Here is a 15,997-nt window from a genome sequence, read left to right on the forward strand (position 1 = left end):
TGTTGGCTGCAGCCTGACTTGGGTTTTGAGGCTGATATCAATATTTGAGAGTTAAAAACAACATGTGTGCTTTTATTTTTGAGTTTATATAAACTTATACTGTATTATTAGCATATGTGGTAGAGATCCCATCAGGTTTCGGTTGTGACCAATGTATGCACCGAGTTGAACAGAGAACAAGAGTCTACAGCCCTGTTAGTGGGGCTGTACTTATATATAGCTTTGAGCTAAATACAGTAAAAGTGCTTGTGGCAGAATTTTTATGTATAGTTTTTATGTATTTTTGGGGGTAAGAATTCATCTTTCCCATGTGTTATGGACCGTAGAAGTTGTCTCGTTGGACGCTCAGCCGTTGAGGTAAATGTTAAATTGAAAGTGGACTCTGCAGGTTTGACTACAGCTGGGGATGTCCATGGTTAATGATAAACAGACAATGATACCAGAATAGGATGTTTGCTTCTGGTGGTATCATTTGTGAGCTGAAATAGTTTTTGACCATGTGTGTGGACGTGTGTGTCTCATATTTGAGTTACAGATGTTAAATCAGAACTTTATCTCGAAGTCAGTGTGTGTCTAAGGATGTAAAGAAGAGGTGTGTGTAGTTAAGAAGAAAGAGTCAGAGGAAAAGAGAGACAAAGAGAGTGAGAGTGTGTTGCTCCGTGTGTGTGTGTGTGTGTGTGTGTGTGTGTGTGTGTGTGTGTGTGTGTGTGTGTGTGTGCATGCACCCTTTTTGCATGTGTGTATTTGCTTTGGTGACGACAGAAGTGCAGGTTGGGACAGGGTGGGTGTGTGACGTTGTGTGTTAGGGGAGTGTCCTGAGCTCCCAGCACTCCCTCATTCACTCAGACTCCCACACACACACACACACACACACACACACACACACAGAGGGACAAGAGTTGACAGCAAGAGATCAGGTAAGACCTGCAACTCTTTAATCTAAAAGTTTCTGCATTCTTCTTATTGCTACACTGATATTCTTATAATATTAATTATCAAGTGTCTATAAATTACTTTATGTGGGAAAAGAAATGACAGCTCTTGTTTCTTATAAATGGCAGGATGTTAAATACATTCATTCTTTCTGTCCTTTCTATCTGGTTGCTCTATTAATCTTTTTTTCTCACATTGTGTCATTACGTTTTAGATTTTAGTTTTCTGTTTCCTTTTTATTTGAACTCTTGTTCAATAACGTGTCTCTCTCTTTACTTTGTAATTTGTGATTGTGGATGTGAGATGTGACCTAAACCTGGCAAAACTTTACCCACTTAGCAATCAAACATTATTTCATTATTAAATGATTGTTGTTATCTTAATTATTCTGTTACAACTGTTGGTTAAACAACATTTAACTTTATTTGCTCAGACACCCATGTCCTGTAAAATTCTATGAAAAAACATAGTTTTAATCTATAGGTGCTCTGATTCAATGAAACATGTAAATGCTAAAGCCTACAACAAACTAAAATGGCATCTTTTAATATGCTAGCTTCCAACATCCATACTAACAAGCTAACACAAGGCTACCTTTACTTACTTTCTTAATGTTGATAATTATTTAAAATATCATGTAGCCTATTTACAGTCTGCATTGTTTAAGAAATAGTTCAACTTTGTGAGAAAAACTCCTTTTCCCTCTGGATGAATTAATTAGGTTAATACCACTTTTATGTTTTTTTGGTGAACATGAAGCCACAGCCGGTTAGCTTAGCTTAGCATAAAAGTTAAAATCTGGGGGAGACAGCTAACCTGGAGGACTACAGGAAGTCACTGCTCCTGGTGAAGAAATTCCACCTGTAAAACCACAACCTGTTGTTTACACGTACAATAACAAACAAGATAGAATGTGTCAATTAGTGAGCTTTAAAAGTGCTGAGTGGACTATTTGTAACCTTTGAACAGAGACTGGCTCGCTATTTCTCCCCATGAGACTGGTGTTAATCTTCTCATCAGTTTCTCAGCAAGAAAGCCAATAAGCTCATATCCCAAAATGTCAAACTATTCCTGCTTTTTTAAATAATAGTTATAGTTAATAATAGAAAGTCGGAGGGTAAAAACAAATTAGCCGTAATTATATGGTTGAATTTAAAGGCTTTAAAGGGCAGCTATCAGTAACTAACACTCAGTCACAGAAGGTGTTTTGCCCTTGATGGCTGATGGAAAATAACCCACTGTGACACTCTCTCTCACATTCTTTAAGATTGGTTAGTTTGATCCTACACCTGTTTGGCGTTATTGGATGAATGAGCCAACAGTTAGGCTGACCTTGGCATTGAGAAATAATCAATGTGAAGTCATTGATTTTGGCTGCTGTACAGCTTCCAACTGGTTAAATCAGTGCCAAAGTCTGAGTCTGTGTGTCCGTGTGTGTGTTTGTCTTCGGCTGTAAAAAGAACATGGTGTCATTAGCTCCAATTTCACATTCAGTTATCATCACCACCCTGATAACACTGACTGTGACCTGCAGCACCAGATACACACACAAACACACACAGTCAGAAAAAGAGCTCCTGGTGCATTTATCGCTTTTATTTCGTTTTTTATTGTCAACCACCCGAACCTTGGCACATATGAAATGAGTTGTGAGAGCTACTATGAAATGGAGGAGACCCAAAGAGTGTGGGTGAGGGAGGGTTATGTAACAGCATTAATCTCTAATCTCTCTTTGCCCCTATCTTTCAGAGGGAACAAAAAAAACGAGCTGTGAAGGACGAAACGTGTTTAACAGAGGACACAAGAAGTGAGAAAAGATGACAATCGGCAAGAACTCCAGAAAAAGCTCTGTGCGGAGCTCCGTCCGGGCCCCAAAGTTCCTGGACAAATCCAGCGGCTTCTATGGTCGCCTTGATGAGCCTGAGGTTGCTGGAGAAGGGGAAGAGGTGAGGGAGAAGGAAGTGGAGGAGAGGTGGAACAGGACGGAGGACAGTAACAGAGAGGGGGGAGTTGCGAGCAACCCGAGCCCAAGCGTGGTGCACGTGTCTGGGGGAGATGAGAAGGAAGAGGCCGAGGCGTTTGACTTCAATGAAGGGATGATGGAAGATGATGGGGAGACTCTCCTCCGGAGGAAACCCAGCCGCCGCAGCAGCAGGTGGAGAAGGAGCTCCAGGAGGAAGCAGAAGGAGGGGAGAGCCGAGGAGGACGCAGCCCGAGATGAGAGGCCCAGCCTGGGCACAGAGAGTCCAGCTGACCTGCGCGTCCTGGAGGGCACCAGGGTGACGATCGAGGTAGAGATGGAGACAGCGAAGAAGGTGGAGGAAGAGAACGAGAAGACAGGAGGAGGGAAGGAGCCCGCGCTCGTTCACTTCGCTGCTCGGGAGGATGAGGACGACCAGGTCCTGATCAGAGACAAGAAGAGGGGGAGAGAAGAGGAGGGAGAGGATGAGAGGAGGATGAAGAGGGAGCAAGAGGAGGGGATGAAGGTCGTGAAGAGGAACACGGTCAAGAATTACCGCAAGGTGAGAAAGAATAGGCAGAGAAATACAAAGTGAGAGCATTTCTATCAAAGACAACCGTTATTAACTTCTGCTTCCTGACTCACATTTACACATATTCCATATTCGGCCCACCTGGTTAAACTTTAAGCTCCTCAAGGTTACGTAACCAGAGTTTGTGGAACAGAGGGGTAAAGTTCTCCCTCAACATCCTCCACACACTGCACATTGGGCTATTAATCACCATGGAAACTATCACCTTAATAATAGACTGCCACCAGGGTCAAGGTACAGCAGCCATTGGTGCATGTCACCAACCTGTTACCCCCCGAAAGGGTTTTTCCTTTACGTCACGTTTGACGTTTTCACTAACAGACTTGTAGCTGTAAAGCGTACAGCGTGTACCTTCGCCTGATTCACATGTTCTTAAAGATTTTCTGCTTCCACTGAGACACATGCACAGAGGTGACATTCCTGTGCCTCCCATATCATGTCCTTTGATCAGTGGAACGAAGTATGGCAGTGTTGACCCGCCCACTAAGCCCACACCATAAAAACATTCCACCGCTGTTAGCCAATCAGCCTCCACCCTCAGGCCTCCGAGCCTGACCTCCTGTTAGATAGAGGACGATCTCAGCTTCATGTATAATACAATACAGCGCTTGTATGTTGTGTTGAAAAAAACAGCTCTTTGTTGCTGCTCAGTCTCGATAGGTGATGGCTGAATATTCTTTAATGGCGTAAAATCTCCAGTTACTATGGCAACGGGCTCGGAGCAGTGGTTCCAAACCAAGTCAAATCTAAGGGATCTCAGCAGGATAAGTTGTCAAGAAAGCAGAGAATAGGGGCACCCTGGTAGCTGACCTGGTAGAGCCGGACCCCCACATACCAAGACCATGGGTCCAACCTAACCCAAGACAAAACAGCTTTAATTCCCCCTTTTTTTTAAAAAATAAAATACCAATAAAAACTGAACTCAAGCTCAAGAGAAACTGAGCAGACTTTCCAGAAAATGGTCAACATATTTAAGCAGGCCATTCCCTGGAAATAATTGTGTCATTTTACACCACCTACAGAGGCGCTGAGTTTGCATATTTCCAATGAACTGCTTGTGCAAACTGCAGAGCCTTTCAGTCGGTACACAGCAGGTCAGCTGAATATGCAAAATATGAGCGATTCAACATATACGGAGAATAAAGTTTCAGATGAAAAATAAATAGTTTAACTTGATAAGTTCCGAGTTTCAAGGACACTGTGAAAATATCTCGCCTATAACTATAATCATACTCTTTGATAGTCTTAAATCTGTAACTAGCTTCCATGTGACTTTCTGATCAACCTCATTTCAGATCATGTAATATGTATCGCTAACCTTTGCCTTCTCATCCCCATCAGGCCTTGGACCGTGCCTTTCGTCGCGGCTGGGAGGCCTTCATCACCAACCTCTACAGCGTCACACTCACACCTGTGACATCATCCCCGCCGCCATCTTCGTCACCGTCATCGAAGAAGAAGCAGCAACACAACTCTGTGCTGGCTGAGTTTCAGTAGAACTGGAGAGCGGCATGCATCTAATATTCATATAGGCTAGATCTCTATTTCCCCTTAGTACTGAACATTCACCATGACATTAGTGTGGAGTCGTGCATCTCACATTAATTATTTATGTTAGTTACCGAGTCTTAAGTAGTCACCATAAAGTTTACTGCCTCGTCTCATCATGGTGCACATTAAATTACACACAGACTGCACCTATTCAGTTGTACTTTATGAGTAGAGGGAGCCGAGCTGTTGATTGTACATTGACGTCTGTGAGACTGGCTGAAAAAGGAAAAGTCCAGCCTTCGTGTGACTGAGTTCAGCTGCTCCTGGTTTTCCTCTACTATGTTGCTAACGTCTTTTCAGTCAGTGGTGTAAGAGCGCCTTAACATCTTAGCTCCTTATATCCGGTCCACTATTAAGGGCTCAGAGCTCAAATAATCTTCCGTTGGTTTAGCACTATGAAACTACTGAAGTGGATGTGTGACCGGCAGGAATGGAAATATTAAACCGTAGAGCCATGACTCATTAGTGGACTTTAGTTCTGGAGATATTCACATTTCTTGTATGTTAATCAGTGCCATTTATTGCCGTCTGGCAGCTAATCAGTGATTGTGGTCCACTTTAACACACGTTCGTATTTGTGGAGGAATTGCAGGGTTTTTTAACCAAAGTTGACCCATTTAAGCTGTGGTTTTCTCATCTGTGTGTGCAGCTCGTCAGTGTTTGACTTCCTCATGAGATAACGACCATCTCTCACTGTGTGTTCTGGTGAAGGTTATTTAATCTGGAGGGACACGACATGAGAGAGGGTGTATGTATGTGTGTGTGTGTGCATTTGAGAGAGAGAGAGAGTGAGTGGCCTGAGACATCAGTCACTGGCACTGTAAAGGTCAAAATAATATTTAAGAACTAACTATAACTTCAGTATCAACATGCAACAAGAAGACATGATATGAGATATTATTCAATGTATTAATGATTGACCCTTGTTTAAATGAATAATGCAATGTTTACAATAGGCCCACTTTAACTTCCTGTTATCTGCTATGTATTTAGCTTTTATATTACCTCAGTGTACTCAGTAATTATTGCAGACTAGACATAATATGTTGTAGTTGTGTATAATGATTGTCTATAAAAAGTGTTCAGTTTTATGGAAATCCTTTTGTATCCTAATCAAAGCTTCATGAACCGTAACAAGAAGCACTTTAAATAAAGACTTAATTTATTGTACTGGTTGTATTTTCATTTCATGATTAGTACAGTTTCAGAATAAATACACAAATAATCTGTCTGGATTTAGCATCAGAGTTGTTGTTATGTGAATGAATCAAGTCAAGACTCATTTTATTTAGATAGCCTGAAATCACAATTTACCTCACAGGGCTTTAACACTATAAAAACTCCACAAATACCCTTTTACCAGGGAGAAAATGAAAGGAATCTCAAGAAGAGCCACAGAGGATGGAGGACAGACAGACATGCAATAGATGTCAAGTGTAAAGAAGAACAAAATCACGTTATATACAGAGTATTTATACACACACACACACACACACACACACACACACACACACACACACACACACAACTGTGACACAATTTCTGATACATGGAGTTTATAAAATGTGTGAATATGTGAAGAATGTGGATACAGGAGGATGCTGAAAGAACTTTCAGATGTCGCTGAGTGAGACGTACGCCCTCCTCTTCACAGTATGGAAGTAAAACACAACATCACAACATCATGTGAGAACGCCATAGCAACTGTTACCATGACCTTACAACTTTGTTTCTACTGGTCCAGTCCTGAAGGATCAAGCTTCAGTTTCAACACTTAAAGTGAAAATGACAGGTTTACTGTGAGACCAGCGTGTTTCATCCTTACACTACAAGTGTTGCTGGAGTTTGAATCCTTTAAGACTGATCAAGGTGGCTGTCGTTGTTCCAGGAGTGCCGACTCTGTGTTTACACAAAGACCAACAAAACATAAAGATAAAATAAAAAAAACATGTGCATAGCTGTTTGCAATAAAAGATCTGAGACTGATTTCAAGTAATTTGCATACGACAAAGAATAAATCTACATATAATAGGTAGAAATACAACGATTAAAGGTGTGTGTTTGTATGTGTGTGTGTGTTCATCTTATAAAATATATAAAAGAAAACATGTGTCTCATATTACTGATAATATAATTAAAACAACTGACTAGTTTCCAGAGTATTATGGTCAATAAACCTGATGTAGGTTTACTTACAGTCAGGTACTCTGACTTTGTGTCTTTGCCGCCATCTTGTGGACGAGAAACATACTACACCTTAAAAACGGAAATGACGTGGTAAAAGAAACCGCGTACACTTTCTGTAAATTCATCTTTAGCTGAAAGTATAAAGTCACTCGACAAACGATGAGTTTAACCCGAATAAAACTGTTTTATTTATCAAATTAAATCCGTACAAAGGTAAATGTGGCTCATGTAAATGTTGGCGCGGTTTCCTCGGTGAAGGTTTCCCGGTGGGAGGAGTTCTTCAGGCGGGACATAAAAGAGAGACGGACCGGTTTCTCCTTCCACTTCCTCCTGTCCTCCGTTCACGGTAAGATCGATCCCGCTGCTTCTTCTTCTTCTTTCATTTGTTAACGTTTTCATTTCACTAGATACCATTAGAAATAAGTTACTATGGATACACAACAAGTCTATTGGTGTTTATCCTCTTCCACCTGTTTACAAGCTCAGGAGCAGTTTCCATAGCAACCTGTTTACTGCAGCCCCGAGCTCAACAGGCCACAATCCTTAACCATCCGGCAGCCAGACTCTTTATTTTTACTTTAATCACTTTATAAATATAAACTACAACATGTTTACTAAATGCTGCGTGTGGTATTTGTCTGTAAAACATTAGATGGACTTCAGGAAACACGTTTTTGCCGCTGTCCGCCGCTGTCGTGGTGTGTCTGCAGGCAGCGTCTCTCGATGATGATAACTTCACAGACCTGTACTGAATTACTGTGATTGCATTAATTATTCTGACGTGAGACGCTCTTACAAAGGTTGTCACCTGCTCGTGCCGCCCTGAACACGTGGTCGCGAGTTTAGCCTTGCAGGGGGAATTAGCCTGTTAGCTTCATCATGCTAATGCAATAAATCCTGTTTCCCAGATGGCGGCGGAAGATCCACGAGCTCCCCGCTGCAGAGGTAACTTACTGACACCACGTGGCTCATCCACATTGAATCCATGCTTCAATATGATCTGTAAATGAAGTGCAGTAGTGACACAACGTGGAGCCTCATGCTACAGTGATGTCTCATTTGAACTCTCTCACTGAATCTATCTTGAGGAAACTTCATCTATCAAATGCTGAGTGGCATGAAGCTCTCACACACGTGCACTTCTCATTTTAACCTTATGACCATGACCTTTTTTTCTTTTTCTCCCCTTCTATCCCTCAGGTGTGGGAAGAGCATGGCGATCTCCACACACAAGGTAATTGATCTATAGTAGTTGATCAGTATAGTTTTGTTTATAAGCCGGTGATTGGCTCTATGGCTGTTCAGAGCTCAGTGCTGCGGTGATGATTCTGAACTCTCTCTTACTGAATCAGCCTTTGAAGATACTACTTTACCAGATTCTGAGTAGCACATGGGGCTCCAGCTAACTTGTCAGAAAGTGGTTAATCACAACTCTGCTGCTGTATAATGAAAGATGTAATTTAAAATGACTGTAGCAGTATTTGCTGAGAATCTGTAAATCTAAACTCATTTATTTCTCCTCAGATGTTCAAGGCTCTTCAAAGATGAAGAACACAGATGATGGCCTCTGGCAGGTGAGCTAGACTGATAATAGGACTTTATATGTTCCTCATGGGCCATAACTGATGAATTTTCAAACAAGACAAGCATATGCCTGATTTTTGTGATGCTAGATTATTAATCTGAGCAGCCCTTAAGCAATTAAAACTCAGATTCCTTCCTCGGTTTATAGCTAATTGCATTGTTTGTTTCATAGGCGTCTTCACTGTCGCTAAACTCCAAAGCAGCCCGACTTCCCTCTGAGGTGAGTAAAATATGCATTTATCCCAAGAGTGTATCCACAAGTGGGGTATAAACATGATGATTACAATTAATGACAAGCATATGCCTGATTACAGTGATGTCAACCTTTAATCTGATCACCCTGAGTCAAACTAATGCAAAGTGTTTGATTTCTGAGCGTGTATTAATGTCCTGTTTCTTTTGGTAGGTGGGAGTTTGGATAGTTTGAAGGATGCCACATGGAACTACAAATGTGAGTTTTTACAAAAGCTGCATTATGATCACATTATCAGAAATACTATTTCCTAAATTTGAAATGCATCTACAGTGTAAAAGAGGTCAATCAAAGCACCACAGTCAACTGTTTAGTGTGGATGACTTCAGCAGTAACAATATTTAATCCAGTTCAGTGTTACATTAAGTCAAAGGCAAGGTTTTTCTGACCGTTTGAAAGGATGAAATGGGGTAACACCCATCAAACACCTGGACGACTAATGTCACATGGCAGTTTGTCACCAAAGCCCTGATCAAACCTCCAAATCTATATATGCTACAAGGGTTATTGTTGAATTGTACTAAAGTCCCAGTTTCTCTTGCAGAACCTCTGAATGGATACTTGTAGAGGAAGGAACCATTCAAGTCTGCTGGTGAGTGTTACATTAAAATGCATCCAAATGGTGAATGTCCTCATGGTGCAGTTCCAATGATGATTAACTTAGCTCACTTTGAACCGATGTGAAACGACACGAACTCTGAGCAACTGCATTTATTAAAGCTTTTAATGCTGCAGCGCAATAATTTGCTCTGTAGCTAATCGATTAAAGTCTTGACAGGAACATGAGTCTGTGTTTAATGTGCAGTAAATGACCTGTCTTCTGTCAACAGGTGACTCCCGGCTTCAGCAGCATGCTCGGGGTCTTTCTGAAGGTAAGATGTCACCACAGTAACAATAGGCCTTAATCCAGACCTGCTGAAAATGATGAGATAACTTGGAATCTCGTTCGTCTGAACTGCTGTTGAGAAATATAATATCTGATATCAGTGAAGGTCAATGTAGGACGGGTTAGGACTTGAGCGATTTTGTGTGCCAAGACCTCATGGTGTTATCTGTTTCAGGTACCTTCCTCTGGACACCTGGGAGACACTTGACTCTTCTCGCCACCAGAGGTGATTTCCCAGGTGAGTGTCCTCTTTGCGAGGACTTAGTTAGAGGTGTCTGTTTAAGGCTTAAGCACAGTTAAGTTCAGGGTTACAACAACCAATGTCACATTCAGTTTCCTTCGTGATGACACCCGCACACGTCTTACGCCTCGTGTTAATGCCAGAACCTGAAAAGGTGAACCCACTGGTGTTACCTTGGCAATAAGGGGAAGACACGTTGGGGTTACCAACAGTCTGAATGGAAACTGACATCACATGATTGTCTAATTGTTGCACTCATTCAGATTTGAGCCCCTGAGATTACTGAAGTAAAACTATCTTTAGAGCCTGTACAAACATAGATACTAGACACTTGCTGTAGTTTTTAAACTGGGCTGTGACTGGATGCTAATCACATTCCTGAACAATATCAATTTGTTTCTTTTAGTTTGACATCGAGGCTGAGCTGGGATGAGGTCATCTGTGTTGCCTGTGCTTGTTTATGGAGGTGGGTCTCTGCTCTGTGCAGTTGCTGTTACTAGTATTGTGCATATGTGATGAGTTCCTTATTACCGCCCCAGTCTGAGAATTCATGACTGATTGGTATCCCCTCTGATTACACAATAATTCAAAATGTCAGTCACACAAATTAAGCTGGGTTGAGTAACCTTTTCACCTGTTACAGGTTTGACACCATCTGACTCTTGACAGCACTGACACCTGGGACTACAGTGTAAATGTAAGTATAATGTATCTGGGATTGTGCACACTTCAGTATAGGTTATTAAAATTGCATGTACATGTTTAAATTGAATAGCTTTGCATTATAATGAGAAACTGCCTGCATGTCTAAGTTTGAACCCTTTTTGGCCTTGCTGTCTTTAGATTTATGCCAATTACATTGATAAATTGCTCTTAACAAGCTTGCCCTGTTAATAAATACCCCTTTTTTTTTTTTTTTCTTTAAGGTCTGCCATCATGGGATGTCACATTGTCTTGCAAAGCTCCTGCCTGTGTTGGTGAGTACTGGAACAATATTGAGGTTTCAGAATATGGAATTGGAGTTCAGATAAATGTCTGAACTCTTAAAGCAGAAGTGATGAGTTCCTTATTACCGCCCCAGTCTGAGAATTCATGACTGATTGGTATCCCCTCTGATCACACAAGATTTAGCACTGTCTTTGCCACAAATCAAACTCGGTTAACTAACTCTTCTCGCTTGTTGCAGGTTCAGTGACGCTATCTTAAGCTGACTCCTGAGACTGCTGCAGGTAACTAAACTTAGTTTAAAGTGACATTTGGAAAGGTGGAAATGATGATGAACCCCATATCAGTCAAGGGTTTTTGCTATTTTGACCCTTCTCAGTTAGTCTCCCTCTTGTTGACCCAGTATGGCACCGAGGACCCTGACATCCTACAGGTGTAAGGTGACCTGCTGGAGTTCTGATAGAGGAAAAACTAACTGTAGCCATGACTGAACCCTCGTCTCTGATCACATACCGGGAAAAATCCAACACTTGTACTAAGCCCCCTCGGCAATTCAATCTGCACTCATGTTACCCTAATTGAGCACCCTTGACGACTTGTGGTTTTGTTTGTTCCCAGGTCTGGCAGCTCAGTCATCACATGGTCTTGATCTTGTGCTCAGTTTCAACATGGTGAGTACTGGATCAATGTTGACTGAATTTCAGTAGATGTCTACTTTAGGCAGAAGTGATGAGTTCCTTATTACCGCCCCAGTCTGAGAATTCATGACTGATTGGTATCCCCTCTGATTACAAGACTGAGAGCTTTAGTTTCTTCATTGTATTTGTTACACATTTTGACATGTCTTGTATTTCTATTAAAGTCCAACTGGATCTGCTTGCAAAGCTGCCTGCTGCTTTGACTGCTTGGTAAGATTTTATAACTTTTAAGCTTATTTTGAAGTGATGAGTTCCTTATTACCGCCCCAGTCTGAAGATTCATGACTGATTGGTATCCCCTCTGATCAAAACTACAGTCACATTTCTAGTTTAAACAATGACGTTTCTGCCACCTGTTTCTAAGATGTTGTTTCTCTGCAGACTGTCAACTGAACATCCATCGGCCATCTTATGCTGCAGTTGTCTAAAGATCAAGTGGTGATTCAAAATGTCAACATACTCATGGGTACCACTTGATTTGCAAAGAACCAAAAACTAGACGCTGCATCAGCCAGCGAACTGAGCAACAGGACTGCTGTGAATTCTTGAATTAACATTTTGTAATGGCATTTATTTCAAATAAAGTGTAGCTTCAAGTACAGCTTGCATGTCTCATATTTCATACAATGTCTGCCTCAGAGTTTGGAAACCTTTAACCTTGTCTTAAAATTTAGAATATACTTTTGATTTGTATTAATGGCTTAATTCAAAGGGAAACTACTTTATGCATCCAGTGATATATGAAACACTCTTACAATGGTAAGATGTGGGTATGAAGTCATTTTGTGCTTTCAATGACAAGACTTAAAATGTGAAAAGCTTTCAAGAGTGGGATGTGTACAAACCCAGTTCATTGTTCCTGTTAGGTTGTATATGCTGTAAATGATGTGCCCATTACAGCTTCTACTTGATTTCAGTTTAATTCTCAGACATTTTCCATGGTGATTTCTCACCTAAAGCCCAAATTATAACATAGGGAAACTGAATTCTTCAGTTGTAAGTGTTGGGACACTTCAAAGGTGTGTAAATGATCACCACAATTGATCTGAACTGATTGCATTAAAGATTGAAATCAAAGCAACGATACAAATGTGGTCCAGTGCAAATCTACATTGTTGTACTATAGGTAACCTGTTGGCTAGGTGATGAGATTGAGTCACAACTAACATTGATGTTTTCTAACTACACTCATAAATAGACTAGGATGAAAGCAGTCTGGCCTTTGGATTAATGTAACTAATGTCTTTCCTGAAGTTGAGTTGGAGACATAATACACTTCAGTAGTTAAACAATGTAGGCAATTACATTTATTAAAGAACACATTTGATTGAGAGGCACAAATCAACTGTATCTGAAAGTAAAGGTGGGAGTCAGCAAAGTTCATGTCAGTCTTTACATTGTAAACAAACTTCATTTAGGTTTCGTTGTATGAATTTTATTGATTACTTGAACAAAAGCCAGGTGTGAATCCTGTAATGGATACAGTCTGCATGTTGCAGCGGCTGAAGGAACAAAGACAACGGGGCTCCTTTTTTTTAATCTACGTAGTCCAATGAGCCTGGAATCATGTAGGAGTTTAGGCATGAGAGGCTGCGGTTAAAAAAAAAAAAAAAAACTCAGTCAGTGGTGAAAATTCTTGCAGCAATATCATCTAACAGCCAGTCCACCCCAGCTAACAAATTCTCTCCCGTTACTGCGCTGCAACCAATGATACACCAGTGATGAGTTTTGATCTCATCCAGGGCCAGCGCCTGCAGGAAGAACACAGTGAGAACATAAACATAAATTCATACAATAATTAACTCAACAATAATGATATTACTGTTGTGTAAAAATCTCACATCTCGTATGGCCTCTTTCGACAGGGCTCCTGGTAAGTCCTGTTTGTTTGCAAACACCAGCAGCGTTGCACCAGCTAACCTCTGCATGGAGAAAGAACACACTGGACTATAGAGATTGATATAATAATGACAGTTATTACACAGAATAAGAAGACTGTATTTTACTGTTATCCCTGGTGTGTGTGTGTACCTCCTCCAGCAGTAGTGAACTGAGCTCCTGCTTGCAGTCCTCCAGTCTGAGTCTGTCAGCGCTGTCCACCACCCACACCAGCCCGTCAGTGCTCTCAAAGTAGTTCCTCCAGTAGGAGCGCAGGGACTTCTGACCCCCAACATCCCAGATATTCAACTTAAAGCTACAAAACCCAGAAAGAGGATCACAAGGTGAACAGTGACAGTGAGAAACCTGTGTCTATAGAGTTTAGTTAAAGGTTTGATTTGGTTGGCTGTAGGGTATATTTGCCTTTATAACTGGGTTACTGTGTAAATCAGGTGATTCGGACTGTCGATGGGGCCTTTCCATTCAACTGTCCCAATGAGCCATGACACTGTAACAGTAAACTAGCATGCACAATACTGGGACCCTGAAACTGAAGCAGCTAAATGGAATTCAGCCCTCATTCACTATCAGACCTGTGCTTCTCCTACAGTGACAAGAATATGGCTGTATACATTCTGCCATTACCAGCAGGCTGTAGCACTGACTGCATCACATGACTTTATCATTTACAACATTAGACGCAGTGCATTCTGGGGCGGTTGAGTATGTCCTGTACTCACACTGCATGCTCAACAATTCTTGCTAATCTAATCTACATCAGGGGATTGCTCGCATACACACAATCCACATAGTGTGCAGCTGGAACCGCTATATACTCAATTTAATGTTAGACCTAATATAAATAATGTTAGTAATAATGTCCAAACACAGCCTTGTCTGAATGTTTTCAATGCAAATGGCCTACTCAAAAAAAAGTAGTATTTAGTTATTGTTATACCTCTACGCCACTACATCTGAGGCAAGTACTGTACTTTTTACTCAAATTATAATTTCTTGTGCCCTTCCTGTCCAGTGAAAACCACATATCTACAAATTTGGTACTTTTGAATTAAAACATTTATGTTAAGTGTTCCTTTAAAGGATAAGAACATTGTCCCTCATCTTAAAATAAACTATTGAACAGATCTTGAATTAGCCGTAAGATGCATTGTCACAAAGCTCATTAAAAGTTGACTTTGATTAAACTGCCCAACAGTATGAGTATTAGTTCAACCTTAAACATCCTCAGCAGTAAAATGCAACATAAACACTGTTATATTAATCCAAAAACCTCAAATATAAAAGTAAAACACAGACAGGAAACATTTTAATACCACATTTATAAAATAATTTAACAAACTTAAACTTAATAAAGCTTTTCAGTGCAGGACTTTTGCTTGTAGTGGAAAGCCAAAACATACTCTGTGTGTGTGTGTGTGTGTGTGTGTGTGTGTATGTGTATGTGTGTGTGTGTGTGTATGTGTATGTGTGTGTGTGTGTGTTACCCTTTGTGCTCCACTGTTTTGATGTTGAAGCCCAGTGTTGGGGAGATGGTGCTGACATCTTCTCCATTGAACTTCTTGAGGATGGTGGTCTTCCCCGCGTTGTCCAGTCCTCTGCAGCAGCAGTCGGGTTAAAGAAGAGATAACGAACCCACTTCACGAACAATGCTAAGTAGCCAGCAAGCAAGGTAACATGATACAGCACAACAACAGTGATCCTAAACCTTCCTCACCCCACCGGATATACACCAGCTGTCACGTTACTGACGCACATAAAGGGATAATAACGTTAACGTCGGTACACCGGTGCTACTTTAACTTACAGCTAAGCTAGTAAACACACAGGATACAACATCAGCAGTCTCATCTCCCGCTCCTTCTGCTTCATCTTCTTCAAAATTGTAAGCAAACCCATCGCCTGTGGTGTCCCGTTCAACCGCAGTTATAATAAAAAGGCTGCTTTTACTGGGTTATAGCTTTATAGGAGAGATGTTTAGCATCCATGAGCAGCATTGCGAACCAGGAAAAGACTGGAACACTAGCCCCGCCCCCCCCGCAGCCACCGATTGGACTGTTGGTTAAAAAAAAAAAAAAGGGCGGGTGTTGATTGGTTGTTGGAGACGTTCGAAGCTGGTTGATTGGTCGGTGAGCTTTTTAAGGTGTGGCCGTGATGTAGCGGCGCGTCTGTGCGTGGTCTGTGCGGGGTTGGCGCCCCCGTGCGTGGCCATTACATATTTGAGTTTGGTGTTGATATGACTGTCTCAGCTTGTTTCCAAAAATATGCCAA

General features: G+C 41.2%; 2 protein-coding genes, 1 long non-coding RNA gene and 6 other non-coding genes across 9 annotated transcripts; 8 read left to right on the plus strand and 1 right to left on the minus strand.

Moving 5' to 3' along the window:
• The first annotated feature begins 757 nt into the window (after nt 1-757).
• sb:cb1058 (uncharacterized protein LOC394209 homolog) lies at nt 758-6,206 on the plus strand. Its single transcript, XM_051429533.1, has 3 exons — nt 758-917; nt 2,683-3,455; nt 4,827-6,206. Exons 2-3 carry the CDS (start codon nt 2,751-2,753, stop codon nt 4,980-4,982), a joined length of 861 nt encoding a protein of 286 aa, XP_051285493.1. The 5' UTR covers nt 758-917; nt 2,683-2,750; the 3' UTR covers nt 4,983-6,206.
• A 1,311-nt stretch (nt 6,207-7,517) lies between these two features.
• LOC127379416 (uncharacterized) lies at nt 7,518-12,426 on the plus strand. The gene is made up of 16 exons (XR_007888303.1): nt 7,518-7,569; nt 8,132-8,168; nt 8,424-8,457; nt 8,748-8,797; nt 8,980-9,027; nt 9,214-9,258; nt 9,605-9,652; nt 9,891-9,932; nt 10,122-10,184; nt 10,594-10,653; nt 10,831-10,884; nt 11,114-11,164; nt 11,374-11,416; nt 11,751-11,803; nt 11,995-12,040; nt 12,212-12,426. It is a non-coding gene; the product is annotated as an uncharacterized LOC127379416 (long non-coding RNA).
• LOC127349613 (small nucleolar RNA SNORD30) lies at nt 9,978-10,046 on the plus strand. Its single transcript, XR_007880344.1, has one exon. It is a non-coding gene; the product is annotated as a small nucleolar RNA SNORD30 (small nucleolar RNA).
• On the plus strand, nt 10,283-10,409 carry LOC127349608 (small nucleolar RNA SNORD22). The gene has a single exon (XR_007880339.1). It is a non-coding gene; the product is annotated as a small nucleolar RNA SNORD22 (small nucleolar RNA).
• LOC127349606 (small nucleolar RNA SNORD31) lies at nt 10,690-10,767 on the plus strand. The gene has a single exon (XR_007880337.1). It is a non-coding gene; the product is annotated as a small nucleolar RNA SNORD31 (small nucleolar RNA).
• LOC127349615 (small nucleolar RNA SNORD31) lies at nt 11,235-11,304 on the plus strand. The gene has a single exon (XR_007880346.1). It is a non-coding gene; the product is annotated as a small nucleolar RNA SNORD31 (small nucleolar RNA).
• Nucleotides 11,852-11,921, plus strand: LOC127349607 (small nucleolar RNA SNORD31). Its single transcript, XR_007880338.1, has one exon. It is a non-coding gene; the product is annotated as a small nucleolar RNA SNORD31 (small nucleolar RNA).
• On the plus strand, nt 12,067-12,141 carry LOC127349614 (small nucleolar RNA SNORD31). Its single transcript, XR_007880345.1, has one exon. It is a non-coding gene; the product is annotated as a small nucleolar RNA SNORD31 (small nucleolar RNA).
• An 823-nt stretch (nt 12,427-13,249) lies between the features above and the next one.
• Nucleotides 13,250-15,757, minus strand: arl2 (ADP-ribosylation factor-like 2). Its single transcript, XM_051428951.1, has 5 exons — nt 15,561-15,757; nt 15,214-15,324; nt 13,862-14,024; nt 13,672-13,752; nt 13,250-13,581 (listed from the first exon to the last, which is right to left on the minus strand). Exons 1-5 carry the CDS (start codon nt 15,623-15,625, stop codon nt 13,447-13,449), a joined length of 555 nt encoding a protein of 184 aa, XP_051284911.1. The 5' UTR covers nt 15,626-15,757; the 3' UTR covers nt 13,250-13,446.
• Nucleotides 15,758-15,997: the final 240 nt, after the last annotated feature.

This window comes from Dicentrarchus labrax, unplaced genomic scaffold (assembly GCF_905237075.1).
Source record: "Dicentrarchus labrax unplaced genomic scaffold, dlabrax2021, whole genome shotgun sequence".
Taxonomy (NCBI): domain Eukaryota; kingdom Metazoa; phylum Chordata; class Actinopteri; family Moronidae; genus Dicentrarchus; species Dicentrarchus labrax.